Genomic DNA, 20,156 nt, shown 5'->3' with positions numbered 1-20,156 from the left:
TTTTAATTTATATATATATTTTTTGCTTGGAAGATTTTATTTCATATTCATAAAATAGTAATGTAGAAGTTAAGGAAGGTGATATCAAATTAATAGAAATGTAGAGGAGAAATTGCCACTTCTGTTTGGTAATATGGTAATAGTTCAGAGTATTTTAAGCTATAACTTGCTGTTGATTTTAATATTTTTTGCCTTCCAGTGGGAGCTGGCATCCTGCTATGATATAGCTATACTTTTTGATTTATTATTGTACAGAGCATATCATGCACAGTGTGAACAACCACACTGAGCCAGTATTGAGAATACATCCTTATTATTTGTGACATTTTCTACATTAAAATGGAGTCGTTGTCATTAACCAGCTCTTAATGCACATGGACGAAGAGGGTTGTAACTTCTCTTTTACTTTTGCAATAATTTCTTCCTTTAGGTCCCCTTGAATATCTAGAAGCTTGAACTTTTTCTTTGCTACAACATTTATGTGCTATTTTTGTGTTTTCCTTCTCCAAAAAAATAGTATTTGGTAAGACTTTTATTTATTTGCAAATAACCTTAAAATGAATGAAAAAGCACTTTTACTCTTAAAGTAATATGAGGAAAAATGATATTGACAAGAAAATGTGAAATACAGTAATTTGGTTTATAACAAAATATTTCATAATGTAATGCATTTTTAATGACATACATAGAATTACAGATCTCATTTTTTTTTGTACTAGGATTATGAACTATATTGAAAAATTTTTTAACAGGGCAAAAATGAAATGACTGTCCAGTTGAAAGAGAGTTGTAACTTATTTTGCATAATATTGAATTACTAATTTTTCATTATTAAATTTAAAGGATTTTTATTACTGAATTAAAACTACCATCATGTACTTGAAAATATGTATTCTCTTTAACATCAGGTTTTCCTTTTCTTTTTCAGTCTGTGGTCAAAACAGGGCGACTGCTTATCAGTCACGAGGCTCCTTTGACTGGGGGCTTTGCGTCGGAGATCAGCTCTACAGTTCAGGTAGAGTAACTTTTTGGCACTGATTTTAACATTTGTGCAATTGCATGTGTGTATTCCAAGAAAAAATTACTTATCGCAATATATAAAAGTATGTACTTTTTGGAAATGCACATTTTTCATTTGACTCCACTTCACTGTCCTTTATTTAATGGTCTAATTAAATCATCTAGAAAAGAAATCTTAAAATAATAAAAGCTGAAAATTACTTCACAGGATGAAGAAAATTACAAATGAGTTTAATAAGCTAATATCAGTTAGTTTGCTAGGATAGCAAGACCACTTTTTAAAATTTGAATGTGATATTTCTCTTGATAAAACAAGCTTATTATGAAATATGCTGATTATAAAATTAATCTTAAATTCTCTAGCCTACACTTTACTTCTATCAGAAGTCAGTAATTTAAATTCAATAGATAATTTCAAAGTCAATAATTTTTAGTTTAATTAGTGATTTTTTAATACTATTGGTCACACTTTAAAAGTAGTTTAAAAACATTCCTTTTTTTAAAGTGTTCAGTTAAGATGCCGCATATCAGGAAAAATTACACCTCTTTATGGAGTACTTTTACTTAAGGAAATATGAATAAGATGACTTAAATGAATTTTATTTCTCTAACCTTTAAAGTTAAAAATTAGATAACTATATTTTAAATGTAAAATACATGCATTTTAAATTCAGAACATTTTTGCAGTTTGCAAACATTTTACTTCTCTTTACTAATGTTGATTCCATTGTTAAAATACATATAAGTTAAGAATTCTATTAAGAGTATATGGTTTAAAAACTTGATATAAGATTATGATATATGAGTAATGATAAGTTTTTATTTTTAAACTTTTAACCAGTAAACAATGATTTCTACCTATAAAATATCTTTAAGTACTAATTCACAACACTCTAAATATTTTTAAATTAGATGAAGCAAATTTAAACATAAATGTTTTTAAAACTAGATCAAAATAATCCATAATTATATTAGAAAAAAATTATACTGTTATTTCTACATGGTATATATTTTGTCTCTAACAAAATTAAGAAAAACAAATTGAGTTTTTTAGATTTGTTGTTTTCCTATTATATAAATTAAAATTTGAAACGTACTGCTTATCATTATATAACATGAGTACCTGGTATTGTGCACTTTTTTCATTCAGTAGCATAATGTACTAACTTTATAAAAAATGGGGGTTATAAAAATGAATCATTCTAATACCAAGATACTGTTTGAAGTCAGAGGCAAAACTGGAAAAAGAAACTGGGATTTTCTGACTCTTAGTTATTTAATATGTAGTCTATTAAACCATTTGAAATGACAGTTGCTAATAGAACTTTTATCTGATAACCTTGTTTGTTTTGCCCACTGAATGCCATTTTATCTCAGAAACTTTAATTTAAAGGTAAAAAGGAAAACAAGTAGAACATATGTAACTCTTCTTGTGAAGTTCTCTTTCTCTAAGTGTGTTTTAAAAATATAATCTCCATAAATTAATAGTAAGCTGCAACAGATTATAACATATTTTTTAAAGCGGGGAGGAATTAGAAAGATCCTCTAGTGTGTCTTGGTGTTGAGTAATAGGCGGACTCATGCTGACAGAAAAATGTATCTCAGGCCCCAAGAATCCATCTATGAATTCCAGTTTAAAAACATTATATTATGTTAAACAGAGTCACCATAAAAAAAGTTAGCACCAACATCATAAACACTGTATCAGAATCAGATTCTGAAATTGAGATAAGGGCTAAAAGTTGTGAATGAGACTATCTAGAATATAATTATATTTATATCATAATATGAAGACATCAAAGAATACTTTGTAACACTCTGACTCCTAATAATATGCCCACAGATCTTCAGGTTTCTGCCATCTGAGAAATCCTGACCTAAACCAATCATATTCTTTTTATAGATAAATGTTTGTCATCCAGTGTGTTTGTGACTTATCAAGTTTAAAAAGATGGTGGATTATCTGAGACTTGGACAGGAATATTGAGTAACTGTTGTGTGCGTGCATGTGCATTCTTTATTCAAAGCCTCCCCTCCCATCCCCTAAGAGGAAGATAGCAGTATTGGATTCATTATAAAATGTTCTCTGTTTTCCATGTTAAAATCATTCAACCAACTAACTAGAAAATGAATTAAGATAATACTGTAAATTATGTAGAAGGATCTGCATTTGATATTTTGAGGAATTAGAATCTGATTTATTAATATGGGGATGCATTTGAAAACGTTAACAGTTTTTGCTTAAATCACATTTTATTTGCACAAATGGAAAGTGTGGAAAATAAATTTTAGTAAAATATAATCAACATAGTATCCTCTAAATTTTGCCTGTTGTGGTTTTTATGTATTGATAAGAGAGAATTTGAAAAAGAAAGAAAGGAAGCTAGACACCTTGAGAGATTTTCTTCTTTTTTGGTAATAATTATTGCATGTAATTTAAAGTACTCTGAATAATAAAAGCTAATTTTCAGTAATTATTTCGTGCACATATTCAATTAAATGCAATGTACTATACTGAACATCTTCTTTATGAAAGACCCCATTCCCTGTTATAAGTAAAGCCCATATCAAATACCAGTGCCTTGGGTTGTTTAAACTGAAGTCACTTAAGTGTGAGGTGCAGTTGCTTTCACCACTTGGAACAAGTCATATTTCTATATTTCCTTTTACTGTGTATACTTAGTTAGGTTAAAAAAATAAAATAAAACAGGGTTAAGACATTGAAAGCCAATTTCCTGAGACTGCAGGGAAAAGGTACACCGAACTTTTCATTGTCTTGGAAAAGAAGTTTGGAATTATGGATGAGAATGATCTGCAGTTTTGAGCATTATTTATTAAAATACTGAGTTATTCAAATTATTGTATTAACAAACGAAAATTTTATGTGAAAGTGAGCAAGCACAAAATAATCATCATAAGCACTATTTTGTGGAAGTTACTTGATAGCTCTTTAAAAGTTCATAATTAATTTTACAAAATTGTTCTTAAACTAGTAATATTTTAAGGGAATGATTATTAACAATAAAACTGTTTTTAAATGCATTCAAATCTGAAAGCACCAATTTTTGTTTTTTTGGTTCTAAATTATTATCCATATTAAAAATAAAAAATATTGAAGAGAAACACAGCACAATAGAGAGGATTCTTTTAAGGTTATAGTTGGTAGTTTTAGAAAAATTATATCATGCTATATAAAATTGGATATCAGATAAAATAAATTTTTTTTGCTAGGTATAGGAAGTGTTGCTAGGATTGCTATTAAGATTAGTTAGTTAAAATATAAAAAGAATAAATATAAAATATATTTATATTTTATTTATATAATTTTTCAGTTTATGGCAGACAATTCTTTCATCATATAAGGAGTTCAGTGTCCATGTCTTGAGTTTGTTCATGCCTGTTGCCTTTTTTTTCATAAAGCCATTTATTTTCAAAAGTTTTATTGTTAACAGCCTAAGTTTGAAGTAATGTTATACTCACAAAAGTGATTAGGAGCTGCTTTATACTGACTGACTATAAACTTTTTAAACTTATATTTATCAATAGTTTTTTTATAAAATTTATAGAAATGCTTACAAAAATAAAAACCAATACATTGAATCTAAGGACTGCTCTGCATTCTTATTGGATTTAATTTGGAAGTTAACTGGGAAGCAGAACAAGCGGAGGTCTGGTATATTTGGCTCCCCTCAGGGGAAGATTTCTTGGTGGGTCATCCAAAGCTTCACTGTCTCTTCCCATCTAATTTTACATTCCCATCTGTTCTCACTTTGGGGTGAGGGAACTTTTTCCTTCTTTCATTTGACACACACACCAAAACTTGGAGATGTGCTTCTTTTAGGGAGTTATGCATTCCCATTGTGCACCCCAATTTGTGGAAAAGTACAAAGACAACAGAGTTTAGGTAATTCATTGACCTCATCGTATAATTTGGGCAAAGATTTCCTTGTTTCAGAAAATTATATGAATGAACTTATAGGACGTTTGTATTCCTCAGCTTTATATAATCACAGCTTTAAAAAATTTTTTTACTCTGCAGAAAAAAAAGTGTCAACCTCATCCATTTCAGTATTCCTTCAAATGAATTTATATTATATCTTTTCAAATGAAATATTAAAAATGAACATTATTTATTTAAACATTGAGACCAGGTAATTTGTGGTATTTTAGCAGCTTTAAATAGCATGTTTTTTGAATTGTGTTGAAACTAACTTTTATTATTAATTTCTAACACATTTCCATAATGATAAAATACATTTTGACTCTGATAGACTTGTGATAATTAAAAAAAAAGTTCTTTTTTTTTTTTCTGGATTCAATATTTAATAAGAGTGCCAAAAAATTTAGGGACTGGGGTTTGCTTAAAGGTTTAAATTTGTTTTTAACACATGGAAGCAATAAGTCTGTAATAAGGAGTCCAATTGGAGAGAATGGTAAGTTTCCATACCATTGTTCCATCCTTTCTGTGCGGTCCCTTTTCCTAGAATAAGAACACAGAAATTGTGCATACTGACATATATTTTTAAGGTAATCATATTGTAATAGTTTGAAAGGAGTTTTATAGGATTTACACAAATCATTGTCTAAAAGGAAACTCATGATTTTAAGGAAGGGAATTTTGCTTTTCTTACTGTTTCATGTGAAAAAGGATTATACAGTAGGATTTTTTTCTGATGAACTCATTACTACCAAATTTGCAAGCACTCTTCACAACATCAATCTGAAGAAGAGGAAAAAGGTCCTAAATGGTCTTGAGTTTTTTACAGTCGTGGCAATATGTTTAATTAAAGTTACTATGTTGATAGAGTAAGAGTCATCAGAGAAAACTACCAGAGTAGCAATTTGATGAATAGTTTGCTGCAATTTTATAATCTTAATTTTTTTAACCAGTGATGCAAAGCTTTTTCCAACAACAACAACAACAACAACAACAACAATGGATATAGCAATCAGGCAAAGTGTACTTCTATACTAAAATCTATTTGGATGGACCCAGAGCATCAGGAAAGAAGTTTAACACAATTTTCATATATAGGAAGGCCTTTTAAAAATGACATTTTGCCCTAATGCCTGTTGAATGTTCACTAAACACGATAGCCATAAATACGAACCAAAGACTGAGTCTTTCAGGGATGCCTCATGGAAAGGGCCTCTACATCACTGTAGTTAAATCCATGTTATACTCTTTTGGTCCTCTCCTTTCCCTGACCACACCTTGTCGCCATCAATGTGTCTTTCTCCTTTGCTCATTAGTGTAAATGTGGCCAAGATTCCATCATCAGCCCTCCTGTTCTCCCCATTTTTTTCTTGAGCAGGATCAACCATTTGTATGGCTATTTTCTGAAACTTTCAAATTCGAAACTGTCAAGATTTGCTCTTAAGTGTTAGACTCAAAATTCCAACTTCATGCTAATTTTAGTAGTGATAAGAAATTTATCTGATAAAATGGTTTATGTGGAAGAATCTTAACATGAAACAGGAAAGTCAGACATCAGCACATGGCTATCTGCCAGTGTCAGAGCTTATATCAAAATGAGCTCTATTTCTCCTCAAATTTTTCTGGACTTTGAAAATTGTCTTCTTCAGCTTCTTACATCTTATCACATTACTAGTTATTATTTTCTTAAAACACGTCAAATTTTGTTCATTCTGTGTTTGAAAACCTTTAATAGATCTTCTTTGGCTGTAGAAATAGATCTTTATGTCAGCATTCAAGATTTTCATCTGCCTAAACCAATATTTCCAGGGTTACTTCTTGCATCCTTTCATGACTTCAGTATGCTGATCACACTACTGGCCATTTCCTGAATGATAATTAATTCTTGCTACCAACCCTTACTGAATATTCTAGGCATGGCCTTAATCTGGTCATTTCATTTAAGAAATAGACACATTTAAGAGTTACTAGAAGAAATAGATACAAAGCAGATCATTATACTATGGTACATGCTAGAATAGAGAAATATTTAGAAGACTATGGAATTATAAAAATACTTGATCTAACCCAGATGTGACAGCTCAGTTAACTCTTGGAGGATGAGTATGACCCTGGAAATAAAGATGCATGGGGAAAAATATTTGATATTCTAGATTAAGGTGGTTTCGGAACAATTGAAGAGTAGCATGTGAAGCTTGTAGCACCAGATAAGGATCAACAACTAGGTAGGAATTAAATTCTAAAGAACCTTATATGTAATACTGAGGAATTTGTTTTTGTGTGGAGAAAATAGACATAACAGAGTAGAGCCAGCTCACACAGGTATAAATTCCAGTTCTTGCATATAATGTATTTAAAATATACTTTATAGAGTTCCTGGCAAACAGGAAGTAGTAGGAACTCGAAAAAAGTGGTTACAGTTATTATCATTTAAGGCAAAAGGGTGTAATTAAAGGATTTTAAGCAGGAGATTAACATCGGAAGATTTGCAAGTTAGAAAAAACTGGCACTTATGTTGAGGATGCATTGGGAGGGGTGTGGCAGAAAGTCACAGAGTTTAAGAAACTATTGGAGTGATTTAGGTGAGAGACCTAAGGGTATTCTAAACTGAGGACATGGAAGTGGGGTTGGAGAGAAAGGTAAATTTTAGAGAGAGGAGGAGAGAGAATCTGAAAGAAAGACTCTCTGACTGGTTAGATAAGCCAGTAAGGCTGGGACAAAAGTGGATAATAGAGAGGCAGGCACCGGTTAAAAATAAGGAAGGCTAAGCTTGGTTTCTAGGTTGGGTGAGTTTTGAATGGAGGTACAGTTTCACTGGGCTAGAGAATTTCAGGCTTAACCACATATTTTATGGAACATGATAAATTCATTTTAGACTTGTATTTGAAATGAAGATGAAAATGTGTCTCCATAGCTCAGGAGAGAATCTAAAGTGTAGGAAAAGATTAAGGAATCGTCCTTTTGTGATGACTGAGGTTACGGGATGGGTATAATCATAAAGGAAAAGGATAGTCTTTAGGTGGGAAATTTTGGAAGGAGTCCCTAGGTATACTAACATTTAAGAGAAAGAGGAAGAATTGTACAGGCAGGTGAGATGAAGTGGCCAGAGAGAAAGAAGGGAGTAGGGGAGAGCCTTTATAGAAGACAAGTAGGGAGAGTTTTACCATAGAAGATATGGCCAATAATATTAAACGCTTCCAGAGTTTGTCAGCTAAAGACTGACAGTTATACTTTGAACATAGCCCCTGGAAAAGACATTGATGACTTTGATGAAAGTAGAAGAGTAGCCACGTCAGGAGCCACATTGCATTTGAGTGGGTAGATTGAATGAATGGTGAAGATTTGAAACAAGGAACATAGGCTACTGTTTCAAGAAATTTGACTTTCAAGGAAAGGAGAGGAATAAAGCAGTTAGACATGGGTTCAGTTTCTAAATTCTGTTTGCTCAGCATGGAATGCCGTTTTCTCCATTCGAATCCCTCCCTGGCAGTCTCCTTAACTTCTCCTTGTTCCTTACCACCTCCTTCCCGTCCCCCTAATAAAGTCTAAATGAACTGGAAAAAAGAAAAAAGAAAAAGAAAAAAAAATCCTAACTACAAAATCTAAAAGAAAAATGTAAGAAATAACTCATATGGAGATGGGTAAAGCATATTTTCAGTGAAAGAATAAAAAAGCAACAGGATCAGTTGTATTGTCGCAGATTAATATATTTGCATAAAATGAAAAATTTCGAGTGACAAAAAATAAGCACAGTTAATAGGAGAATGACAACTCGGAAAGCGATGGAACACATGATGAAAGATTAATATGTGTACTATATTAAACATTCTTAAATATCAGTGAAGAAATTAATAGCTCCTTTATTAAAAGCATAGAGACAGATTATTTTTAGGACTATTAATGGCCAGTAAACATGAAACCATATGCCACTTATTATGGCTAAAAATGCAAATTTCAAAAAAAAATGAGATATTAATATCATTTGTTACTCATAAGAGTGGCATCTCTTAAAAATGAATGATATTTAGTGTTGAGATGGTGCAGGGTAAATATAAACATTCATTTCTTTTTCCAGGAATCAGTATGGGAATGTGTATCAAGACTTCTTCTGACTCAGGAATTCTAGCAGTTGTCACTTTGGAGTTACACACAAAAATGTATAAGGGCATCCTTCTCAGTGCTGATCCTTTGATAGGAAAATATTGGAAACAGTATTGATGACAACAGGGATACAGTTGAATAAATTATGAATGTGGATTTATTAAAATATAAGAATACTTGATAGCATTGTAATATTTGTATACATATACTATTAAGTGAAAAACACTACGCAAGCCTACAGGTAGGTGTTTTACTTACCCAATTTATGAATAGAAAAAATATACATATACACATATATCTAGGCATAGGAAAAAACTTGCAAAAAAACTTGCAAAATATAAATCTACAGATTTATATTTTGGTCCTAATTCTTTATTTTTCTATGTATGTATAATATAGTAATTGAAAGCTTCATTATAATTACATATCTCATCCACATGGCATGATAAGTCTTCTAGTTCTTCGTAAGTTGTTTTAAATAAGAAAGCCCATTTTGCTCCCGAAGTTAATTTTTAAAATTGTATATTTTATTTCGACATGGTTTCTTAATCATATACATTCGAGTTTTTGGAATTGTCATTCATAGTGATAGTAGTTACATACTCAGATTTGTGATGTGGGATGGTTTTAAAACCAGTGAAACCCCACTGCACAGATTTGGTTATTCTGCAGGTTAATTCTATCCCCTACATGCATGTTATCGTTGATTCATTGCCCTCATAAAAGTGAAAGCAGCATTATATTGGTATGTTCATATTATTTAAGTTTTCTGTGTTAATCGGTCAGTGATACTGAGACTAACATTACTAGCATGTTATGATATGAACATTGGATCCTCTGCTTATTTTCCCTTCATTCTTTTGGTATTATCTTTGTAGGAAATGTCTGTCATTCTTTCTGAAATCTTTCTGGATGTCAGCCAGTCATAAAAAAAGATCATCCACATTCCATCTCTCTGGGTAATGATGAAGTACCCCAGTTTCTTTCACACAATCCTGAATATTTTTCCAGTCAAAATTAGTAAGTCCTCTTTGAATTCAAAGGTACATTCATACCAGTCCTCCTTTTCCCCACCTCCCTTTCTTTATACCCTCCGGTTAGCATTTTGTTGTCTTTTTGGTGATGTCCTAAGACCACTCCTGTCCATCCCACTTAAGACTGATTGATCTGCTACTTGGATGGGAAAAATGAACTCTGCTGGAAGGTTTGAAAGGAAATGTGCTCAACTGAAAGGTTATGTTATGAAAGTGTCCTTCATCATGAGGTTGAAATTATTTAAAGGAGCATGTGGATTCTCCAGTAACCTCAGTTCTGAAATAAATCACGCCTGCTTAGACTCTCCTTTGTGCCTCATCTACCATAAGCCCTCCATCCCAGAATCTTCTTCCATCACATTGCTCTGTCAAAATATCCTCGTAGCCCTTGAAATGTCTGCGGGAGTCTTATTTGTTTAGTGTCCTTCTCCCAGTAGAAGACAAGCTTCATGAGCTTGAGGACCATGTCTGGCTTGTCATGCCAACAACCCTGGTGCCTACAACCCTGGTGCCTAGAACCATGCCTGGCACTAAGCAGATACTGAATAATTTAAATGAATTGGTTGCTCCTCACATCACTGTCGCTAACCATTTCTTTGAAGGAGATATTCTTCAAGGATATCTTCAGTGATATTCTTGCTGTTTTATAGTGTATATAGAAATCCCTAGTCAAAGTCCTCTTTGAAAACTGATAGACTGAATTGTTGCCCTTTGTATACCATCTCTCCAATTAGTTTACCAAAAAAAAAAAAAAAAAAAAAAATTGTCTTTTTTTAAAGTTACTTCAGAAATGGGCACAGATTATATGCTGTTGTCCTTCACATTTATACTTTGTGTCCTTTTGACAAAGTTATTTTTGTTTTAAGAAATGCCTTGAAATGACTAATATTTCAAAATCCACATTTATATTTGTTTTAAGTAAGCCAGTGGTGTTTTATTCCTCCCCATAATTCTCCAGTGAGGCTAAAAAAAGACATTTATGTAGTTATCAATGAAGTTTCATAGAATTAATAGAATATCAAATCAGTAAAATAGATTTTCTGAAGGACAGCATTACCTTCTTTAAAAAGTTAGTGATTTCTGTTACTTGATACCTTTAAATTGTATTTTAGCACCTGAAGAGTTGTGGTTTCCTTTCAGAGAATTAATTCTTGAACATCTAGTTGTATCTTCAAAGAAAATTAGTCAAAATGATTTAAATATCTCATTTTCCTATTTGATGTGAAATAGTTTCTTGTATGTAAAAAGAAATATTTTTAAATGGACAACCTTGTCTTAAAAATTTTCAGACTTTAATAAGGGTATTTCAAATTTTATAAATGAGAGACAGCAGAGCATGTAGCCATGACCTGTCCAATCTTCTTGGCCACCTTGTACAACATCTTAGGCAACTACAGAGAATCATGTTAAATTTGTACAGAAGTGTCAGGCATGTTTTGTCAGTGTTGTATTTACAATCAATGAGGTGTTATGTTGGCCTCCTGGAGGCAGAATTAAATTTCTCAGGTAGTTGGTCAGACATCTTGGTGGGCTGTGAAGTTGCTGTTGTTGAAAGCTCATTTTATTTTGATAATTTTGTGTAATTAAATTCATAGCTCAAATTAGTTTGTTTTGTTAAAAGGCCATCATCTCTTTTCATGAATGAGTTCATAGCTCACCAAAACATGGTCGAGTTTAAAATAGACATTAAAGTAGAAATGAACTACTGCTAATGTATTTTCTGCTCAGTTTGAATCTAAACACTTGTGAAAATTAAGACAAGTTACAATCAGCACTTATCCCAAAAACAAGCAGTTGAAAATGAAAGCTATACGCAGAAATCATCTGGTTTATAATTGTTTTGATTTTTAAATCTGTCAATATTAATGAAAGTGTTCAAGTTGTTTTAATTTGCAGAAATGTCTGAAAATTTGCATTTGATTGGGGAAAGTGTTGAATATTTGATTTTCTTTCAAGTTATGTTAAAGAAAGGACTTTATTTTAACTTCTTGATCCATTTGAAGAGATACTTTTCTTTTCCAGTCCTTTAGAGGATCATATAGTGATATTTCCTGTTAAGTTATATTGCAGATGGCATCAAGAATCTATTTGTCTTTATCAAAATTATTAGGCGAAAAGTATAATTCATGACTTTTTAAGAGCATCTAAATATTTATGTTTTAAGAAGTGCCTCTAGATGACTAACCTTTCAAAATTCACATTTATATCATCCACAATTGTAGTTGTGTCATTGTTTAAAACAAGTCCTTGTTATTTCCTATCTTTTGAAAGAATTTGTTGGTCTTGTTCATAACTATATTTCTGCATTTTTTTCCTGGCTCAATTTTAAATTCCCATGTTAGAATACAAACAATATAACAGTATAAAATAATCACCATGCCTGTATTGTTCAGTATTTTCTGAAACACAGAATCTTGGTTTTCCCTGAGAGGGCTTGTTTTTTTTTTTAATATTCTAGCACCATTTTTTTTTTTCTTTATTCTACTAGTCTTTTTAAAATATCGATGGTTAACTCTATATTGACAGTTGAATAAATAAAAACTTACACTTACCTTTACAGCTCGTTACTGAAGAATCTCCTACCTCTACACCCTGACAATAAATTTATGCATTATTTTTTAACCATCAACTTTTCTGGGCATAGATTTCTACCTAAGTGTGTGTAGCAGACCAGATTGAATGTATTTTGTGAATAATATTCCAACATGATACAATGCTATAGTTTATTAAAACCAGCTTTCCTGTGGCAGTTCCAGAACCATAGTTCAGGTACAGTAAAATAATGAAGTACTATACAGTTGCTGATAAATCATCTTTTAATATGATGGAATGTTTTATTGTGTACACAGCTATCAATTTACCTAATGAGTTAAACACAGTATTCATATATTTTACAAAACCAGGACCTTGACTAATACTAGTTTGAAAGTCTTTTGTCTCAGTGTTTACACTAAGTCAGCATAGGTCAAGCCAAGTCCTCTTATTAGTGTATATGACACTTAGATATCTTCTTAGCCCTTCAGAGTATCTTTTTTTCCTCCTTTCTTGCCTTCCTTCCTTTCTTCCCTTCCTTCCTTTCTTCCCTTTGCCTTTTTTGACAGTTCTCTTCATGCTAACCTCAGTGAACATGAGTATCTTTGCAGGAAAACTGTAATTCCCTCACCCTGGATGGACTAAACATTATTCCAGGTAGTTTGTGCCTATGAAAACCTTCTTCATCCTAATAGGCAAGAATTAGAAGTGCCCTGTTATACTGGAAGAAGGTAGAGAAATGAGATTGGATGTAGGCAGATAACTTTCTTTTTCATGTGGTTGATCAAAGGTGATCTTAAAAAAATTATGGAATTACTTAACGTCATTGGAAAATCACTTAGAGTAGATCATCTGTCAGTATGAAAGGGTGTGTGTGGGTGCGCGCGCGTGTGTGTGTGTGTGCGTGTGCGTGCGCGCGCATGTATTTTCCTGTGAAGAATATATGAATTTACTTTTTTACTTGTGGTTTTTTAAAATGATATAATAGAATAGGGTGTTATATATGAAACCGCTCCCACGTTGTTAATTTCTTCCAAGGATATCAGAGCTAACATTAGTTTTAATGGTGCTGTTAGAGTATATTTGCTAAAGTTGAAAAGAGGGAGATTATGACACATAATTAAGAAAGACATATTTCTCTAAATTCAAATTTTTTTAAAAAGTGGGAGGTTCATAAAACATTTTTAAATGACTTTCCTGAAGGGTAAGCCTACTTTTCACTTTTTTCTTCAGAACACATGTTCTCAAAAAAGTCCTATTTTGAAATGTTGGTCATGCTATTTATAGAAATTTGCATGACATTTCTTACTACTTGCCTTGTTACGTAAAATTGGGACAAAAAATTATTTTTTCATTGATGGAGGAGCATTTAAGTTAATAATCAAAAACAGTTTTTTCTACCATCATCATTGTTATCTCTGTTAAAAAGATTATTTAACAACCAAAGCTTAGCTCATTTGCTACCAGGTAATGAATTTGTTTTCCTCGGGGATACTTAGCCTTAAAATAATGTTTTCTGAGAGGATAGAATTTCATGTTATACAAATAGAGATATTTCCTTTGAGATGTTGGGAAGGATAGCTGGACTTATCAGGTGAATACTAGTTTGAGGGTCTTTTGCCTTATAACTGTGAAGCCAACAGTCTCTCTACTGTCTATAGCATTTTAAAATTGACAATCATTCCATAGATAAAATCACAAGTAATTATTATTAATAAAAGTTTGTTTTTGATCATCGACGTGGGAGAGTATGATCACCAGTAATAATACTTGCTTATTATGTTCTATGCAAGTCAAGTGTTTTGTGATTTCATATTTGCATTGGTTTTCATGAAGCCTTTGGTCATCTGTATGTCAGAGCTGACAACTGTATTAGGGTACATTATTTAAAGAAATGTTTAGATATGTACAGTAAGTGATTATAGAGTGTCAGTTTCCGTGGCACGCTAAGGAGAGGTGAACTGGTAGGGAGTAGGAAAATGAGATCCACTTCTCTTGGTCTAACTGTTAAAAAAAAAAAAAAAATTATTCCCATTTTGACAGATTTCCTTTTCCTAGTGCCTGAATAGGAAGCTTGTCATAGAGACAAGACTTATTTTTGAGAATAAATCATGGAATTTTTCTTATGAGTTTTAAAAATAATCTCTTGTGAATACCAAAAACTTATTACACACCTTTTTATTTTGCAAAATGTTTAGTTCTATAACCATGACATAATCAGCATGAACCATGTTGAGGACTAGGTTTTTGAAATGCTGACTTTTCTGGCAAAGCCATATGCTGTCAAGTAGGTGATAGAAGCATTTTCTAATACAGCTAGCTAGCACTATGTATGTTGCATATAGTGTAAACCAATTTGAATTTTCTAGCTAGTCAGACCTTGAAAACAATAACCAATTCTATCACTACTTTTGCTTTTATATTTGTTTAGCTTTAAACTATATTCTAGATTTATTGTTTTCTATAGTTATAGTGTAAAGGGATAACGGAAAATATATTAAGTTGTGCTGAAAGAAAATTTTGAAATACAGTGAAATATGGGCTATGTTGTGAAACAAACATTGCAATGTGAACATATGGAACAAAGCAGCATTCTTTTGAAAACTCAGATCTGTAGGGTGGCAACACTGCTTATGTTTGAGATTCACAAATATGAGTGTTAGTGTAAATGGGATGATGATGCTTTAAAAGGGGGCAGAATTTCCAGTGCAAATGGTAAGAAATGTAGATAGAACTTTATTTTATTAAAAGTAGGAAGTAAAAATCACACAGGGAAAAGTCTTCACACGATATTGCATGAACTCAAAGGAGAATTCTGTTTTATTTTATGGATTCAGTTACTAGGATTTACATAATCCTATGTCAGGATCCTCTAGGTTTGAGGTAATGCTACTGTAATAAATCTAGCAGACAGATGGAGAAAAGAAGGTATTTTCAAAACTAGCTAAGTCCAGTTATTGTAACTGAATAAGTCTGGTAAAAATAGATGATAGAAAGACAAAAGAAACTAAAAATTAGGGCAAAACATGAAATTAAAAAAAAAAAGTTTCAGAGAATGCCCAACCCAACTTCCCACTTCCTCTGCTCTGATCTCTCCTTGACCCCCTTATAACTTTGTATTCTCATGAGTGTGCCCACACAAACCTCTATGTGGGACAGACGTAGGACTCTGTATAAGAGCAAGGCCTAAAGCCAGTTAAGAAAAGACTCTACAGAGTCAACGCTGCCTGTACCAAGATCTCTTTTTCAAAAAATTAGTACACACACAAAAAATGAGAACAATAAGAGTGCTGTCTTCTCCCTTCCTCTGTCTCATTTAATGGAAATAGAAACTTCCTTGAGAAGGTCAGTCCTTTATTTTGTAATTTTGTTCATCTTTTATTTGTATTTCATACATTTTTCTCTCATCAATCGATGATGTTAATTGGCTTTCGTTTTAATGTTTTTGTCAGTATGTCAACCTGATGTCCATCACTCATGTCTTTGTTTTGTTTAGGAAATTGTACCAATTCATAAGATGATGACATAGACCAATTTTTTTCATTATCATGCAGACATTTTAGCTCCTTAGACCTATTTCTCTGTTTTGTTTTTGCTTTTTAATATACAACAGGACCAAGAAAATATGGGTCTCCAAGAAAATATGAATAGGAGGACTCTATCCTAAAAGAAGTGTTCCAGAAACATTCAAGTTTTTCAGTAATTTTTAAAAAAATTCTTACACATTTCAAGGTTTTAAAAATGTTGTACCTAAGTAATCAAGGAATTCAGTTACAGATAACAGTGGGCCATTGAAATCTGAGCTAGGTAATTAATTTGAAAGGGATACTTATTTTTATTTTTCTAAAGGTTTTTTTTTTTTTTTTAGCTCATTTTTTAACCATTTGTCATTGATTTACATGTATTCTGTTTAAAGAAAATGGGGAAGTGAAATTATAGTAAAGGACACATTGCCAAAATTTATTATGCCAGCCACTATTCTAGGCTCTTTACCTGCATTAGTTCATTTAAAAATATAATGAAGAATGATACTATAAAAGAGGAGCCACTGTCATCTTTATGTTATAAAGGAACTGAGGCACAGAGAAGGTTAGCAACATGATCAACCACACAATAGGTAGCAGATTTGAACCTTGGCTATGCAATTCCAGACTAAATTTCCCTAAAATTTGTCTCTGATAGAAAAACAGATACTGTATCTCTACTAAAAGTTGAAAAACACTTCTATTAAGTATCTGTGACAACATGTATGAAGAATTGGGACCATTGGACTTAAAATTTTCAGTTTGTTTTAATACATGACTGATACAAATTTTATTGATAGAAAAATAAATACTATCGATAATCTCTAATTGGGTAATCCTTTTTTTTTTTAAGCAGCAAAGCTTTATAAAATTATCAAATGGTACAACATTTGATTTGTCATAAATTTTGGCTAGTTTTTCGAAAAACACAAGTAGGCATTTATCACATCCTATTTGTGATATTGTTATTTTTGTTATTTAAAAACTAGATTTTATTTTAAAGATTATATGAAATCTAACTTTTCAAATACCAATAAACTTCCTTATTACTGATAGGAAAGTTTGGTGAGCATGCTTTCTTAGTTTACAGTTCTTCAAAGAATATAGATAACTAATTGTTAGAAGATATATCTGCATATTGGGAATTTTGAGTGTGAAGGTTTTAGTTTTTAATTTGATGTTCATCTTGTAATGCTATTTATTATTATTGATTAATGACCTTGTTTTATAAGATGACCAGATCCTTACCTAAAGTAGAATCATAACTGAAGGAATTTTTTTCTGTATTTTAATACTTTCATTTTACTATGTTCTGGAAGAATGAAAAAGCAGTAAGTTAAAAATCAACATTAAATATAAAAGAAATGAAATATATAGCAAGTAATTGTATACTACCTCTTTTTAAAAAGTTATTTTTACGTTATCAACAAACATGAACAAAAAGCTATTAGATAAATAAGATTCATTGTGATATAGATGCTTTGAAAAGGTGTATAGTTGACTCAGTTAAAAGTAACAGCATCTAGAAAGCACACCTGACTATTCTGTGAGAAGTAGTTTCTGGTCACTGATTTCTGTGTTCTTGTTACGTACCTGGTTTTTACTAGAGATTATTTTATTTGAACTAATTGTTGAATAGATTCGAGGTGTTCATAAAACTTTTAGAGAGATTGCATCTCACCCATGTAGTATTTTGGGGTCAGTAATTTGCAGGCCTGGAGACAGTATTGTTTGCTGGCTGGGCAGAGCTACATCGTGAGCCGTGGAGAGGGTGCTGTTACATCCTGGAGCTGCAAGTTTCCCTCTAGGCATGGAAGAGGCAATAAGCTCTTTACTTCAAGTCTGTTTTACTCTCAGCTTTATTTTTAACTTCCCATTGCCCTAATCATCTTGTTATTGTACCATCTTAATATTTTCATTAATTGTGCTTATTTCAGTGGAGAGAAGAAAGTGTGCAAATAATGGTTCTTAGATTAGGTTGTTTGCCTAGGGTGATATTTTAGGGAAATCGGCTAACCATGTTTTCAACCTACTCCATGATGATGGAGGTTGCAGGAACATCTGAAATGTCAGAGTGAGAAAATTGAACATGACCTCCTAACAGCTCAAGAAAAATTGGATGAAGTTTAACACCATCTGTGAATGCCTTTGAGACTCTGTCACATAATCTTTACTTCTCTCTCTCTCTCTCTCTCTCTCTCTCTCTCTCTTTTTCTCTCTCTCAATAATGCTGTCCTTACTTGAGGCCTCCTAGACATTTACTGTTTCTCCTATGTGCCTTTAAAATGTAATTATTTTATAGGCCATTTAAATATTCTGGGGCTTCTTAGTTGCTTGGCAGAAGTTTGGGAGCACAATGTGACCACTGACTAAACTTACCTTGGTCTTAAAGTTGAACAGATGCTACTTCTTTTAAAGACAGCTATAGTTGTCTGAAAGTGTTAACTTGAGTACTTTTAGAAGGCTTTTAGGAAATACAGGTTTTATATTCCAAATCCCTTATGGTGTTTTAGAAAACTAGCAAGCAGTAATTCTTTTTTTCTTCTAAGATTCTAAATGAGTCTTGAAGGTAACAGACCAATTCTCTAGCGTGAAGGTTTGAATGGAGAGGGAGTTAATTGGAGGTGACACGAAACTATGCTGTGCAAATTTTTAACTCACAAGTTCCTCAAGTCAAGGTCTGTTAGCTCTACCACAGCTCTCTTTTCAAAAATTCGAAGAAAGAAATTATGTTACGAAAGCAGATCAGACATACACATTATGGATTTATAATCTTATTTCTGATTGACATTTATGAAAACCTAATGCTCAATTTTGGTTAAGACTGAGGCATGGCTTAGTGCTATAGTTTCAGGAAATTTGATCAACATCTTCCTTAAGTTGGAATAGTAATTTAATGGGGAAAAGTAAAAAATGGACCCAAACTAAAGATTGTTTAACTTGAACACAAAGGAATATTAGACTGTTTAGAAAATGGTCTATTTACTTAAGACAAGGAAAGCTCTGGAAATAATAAATGATTAATTCAAAAGTAATTATCATCCTGATAAGATCAAATGCTCTAAGTTGCATCTGTGAACTGTCAGAGTATAGGAAAGTGAACATGTTAGCATCATTCTGGTATTTTCATAGGTTCTTCATTCATAAGGAATTTTTGGCAGATCTCAGTTGTCTTTGTTATCTTCGGTGGGGTAAAGATTGTTGGTATCTTTTGCTGTTGCTGCATTTGGGATTTTGGATTTCTGGATCTGATTTAGTGGGTTTGCTCTAAATTTTTGTTCTCTAATGTCTCCCCAAACTTCTTAATTTAATTTTGTAAATGTCAACTAATTATGTAGTTCTTACTTTCCTAGAACAATAAAAATTACCAAAGTTGACTCAAGAAGAAAAGGAAAACTCAAATCTTCTTATAAGTGTGAAAGAAATCAAACTAATTACTTATCTTTTCTTAAGGAAGCATCAAACCCAATTTATTTTATAGGTAAGTTCTACTGGAGTTCAATGTTTTATATACAAACTCTTCTAGAAAATGAGAGAACCTGGCCCATCTCATTTTATGAACTTAATATAACTTCAAGACAAACAAGGGCAATTTAAGAATAGAAAACTGCAGACTAATCTCACTCATAAATATAAATGCAAAGTTTTTCTAGCCAACCGAATTCAGAAACATTCAAGACCAACTTGAGTTTATTCCAGGAATGGCAGTTTAACATCAGACAATCTATTAAGATAATTCATTCCATTAGCTGAGTGAAAGCATAAAAACTACATTATCATCTCAGTGTTTGCAGAAGAACATTCAATCATTTTTAACACCTGGGTATCATTAGAAGAAGAAAAAAAAATCCTAGCAAATTAATAAGTTTCTTTTGTGCGATAAAAGTTATCTACCAAAAACCTACAACAAACATTATATTTAATGGTAAATGTTGGAGGCATTACTTTTAAAATTAGAAACCAGGAAACCCACTGTAACTATATTTACAATTATATTTATATATATAA

The 20,156-nt window shown here is 31.9% G+C and overlaps 1 protein-coding gene across 1 annotated transcript in view; it reads left to right on the top strand.

Annotated features, from left to right (window-relative positions):
* Window positions 1-20,156, top strand: part of BCKDHB (branched chain keto acid dehydrogenase E1 subunit beta) — a 178,520-nt gene that overhangs the window by 127,936 nt on the left and 30,428 nt on the right. Inside the window, 1 exon segment of the mRNA XM_006926359.3 lies at window positions 929-1,015. Coding sequence (XP_006926421.1) covers window positions 929-1,015 — 87 coding nt within the window.

This window comes from Pteropus alecto, unplaced genomic scaffold, assembly GCF_000325575.1.
Source record: "Pteropus alecto unplaced genomic scaffold, ASM32557v1 scaffold7, whole genome shotgun sequence".
Taxonomy (NCBI): domain Eukaryota; kingdom Metazoa; phylum Chordata; class Mammalia; order Chiroptera; family Pteropodidae; genus Pteropus; species Pteropus alecto.
This window is presented reverse-complemented; position numbering and strand designations above follow the sequence as displayed.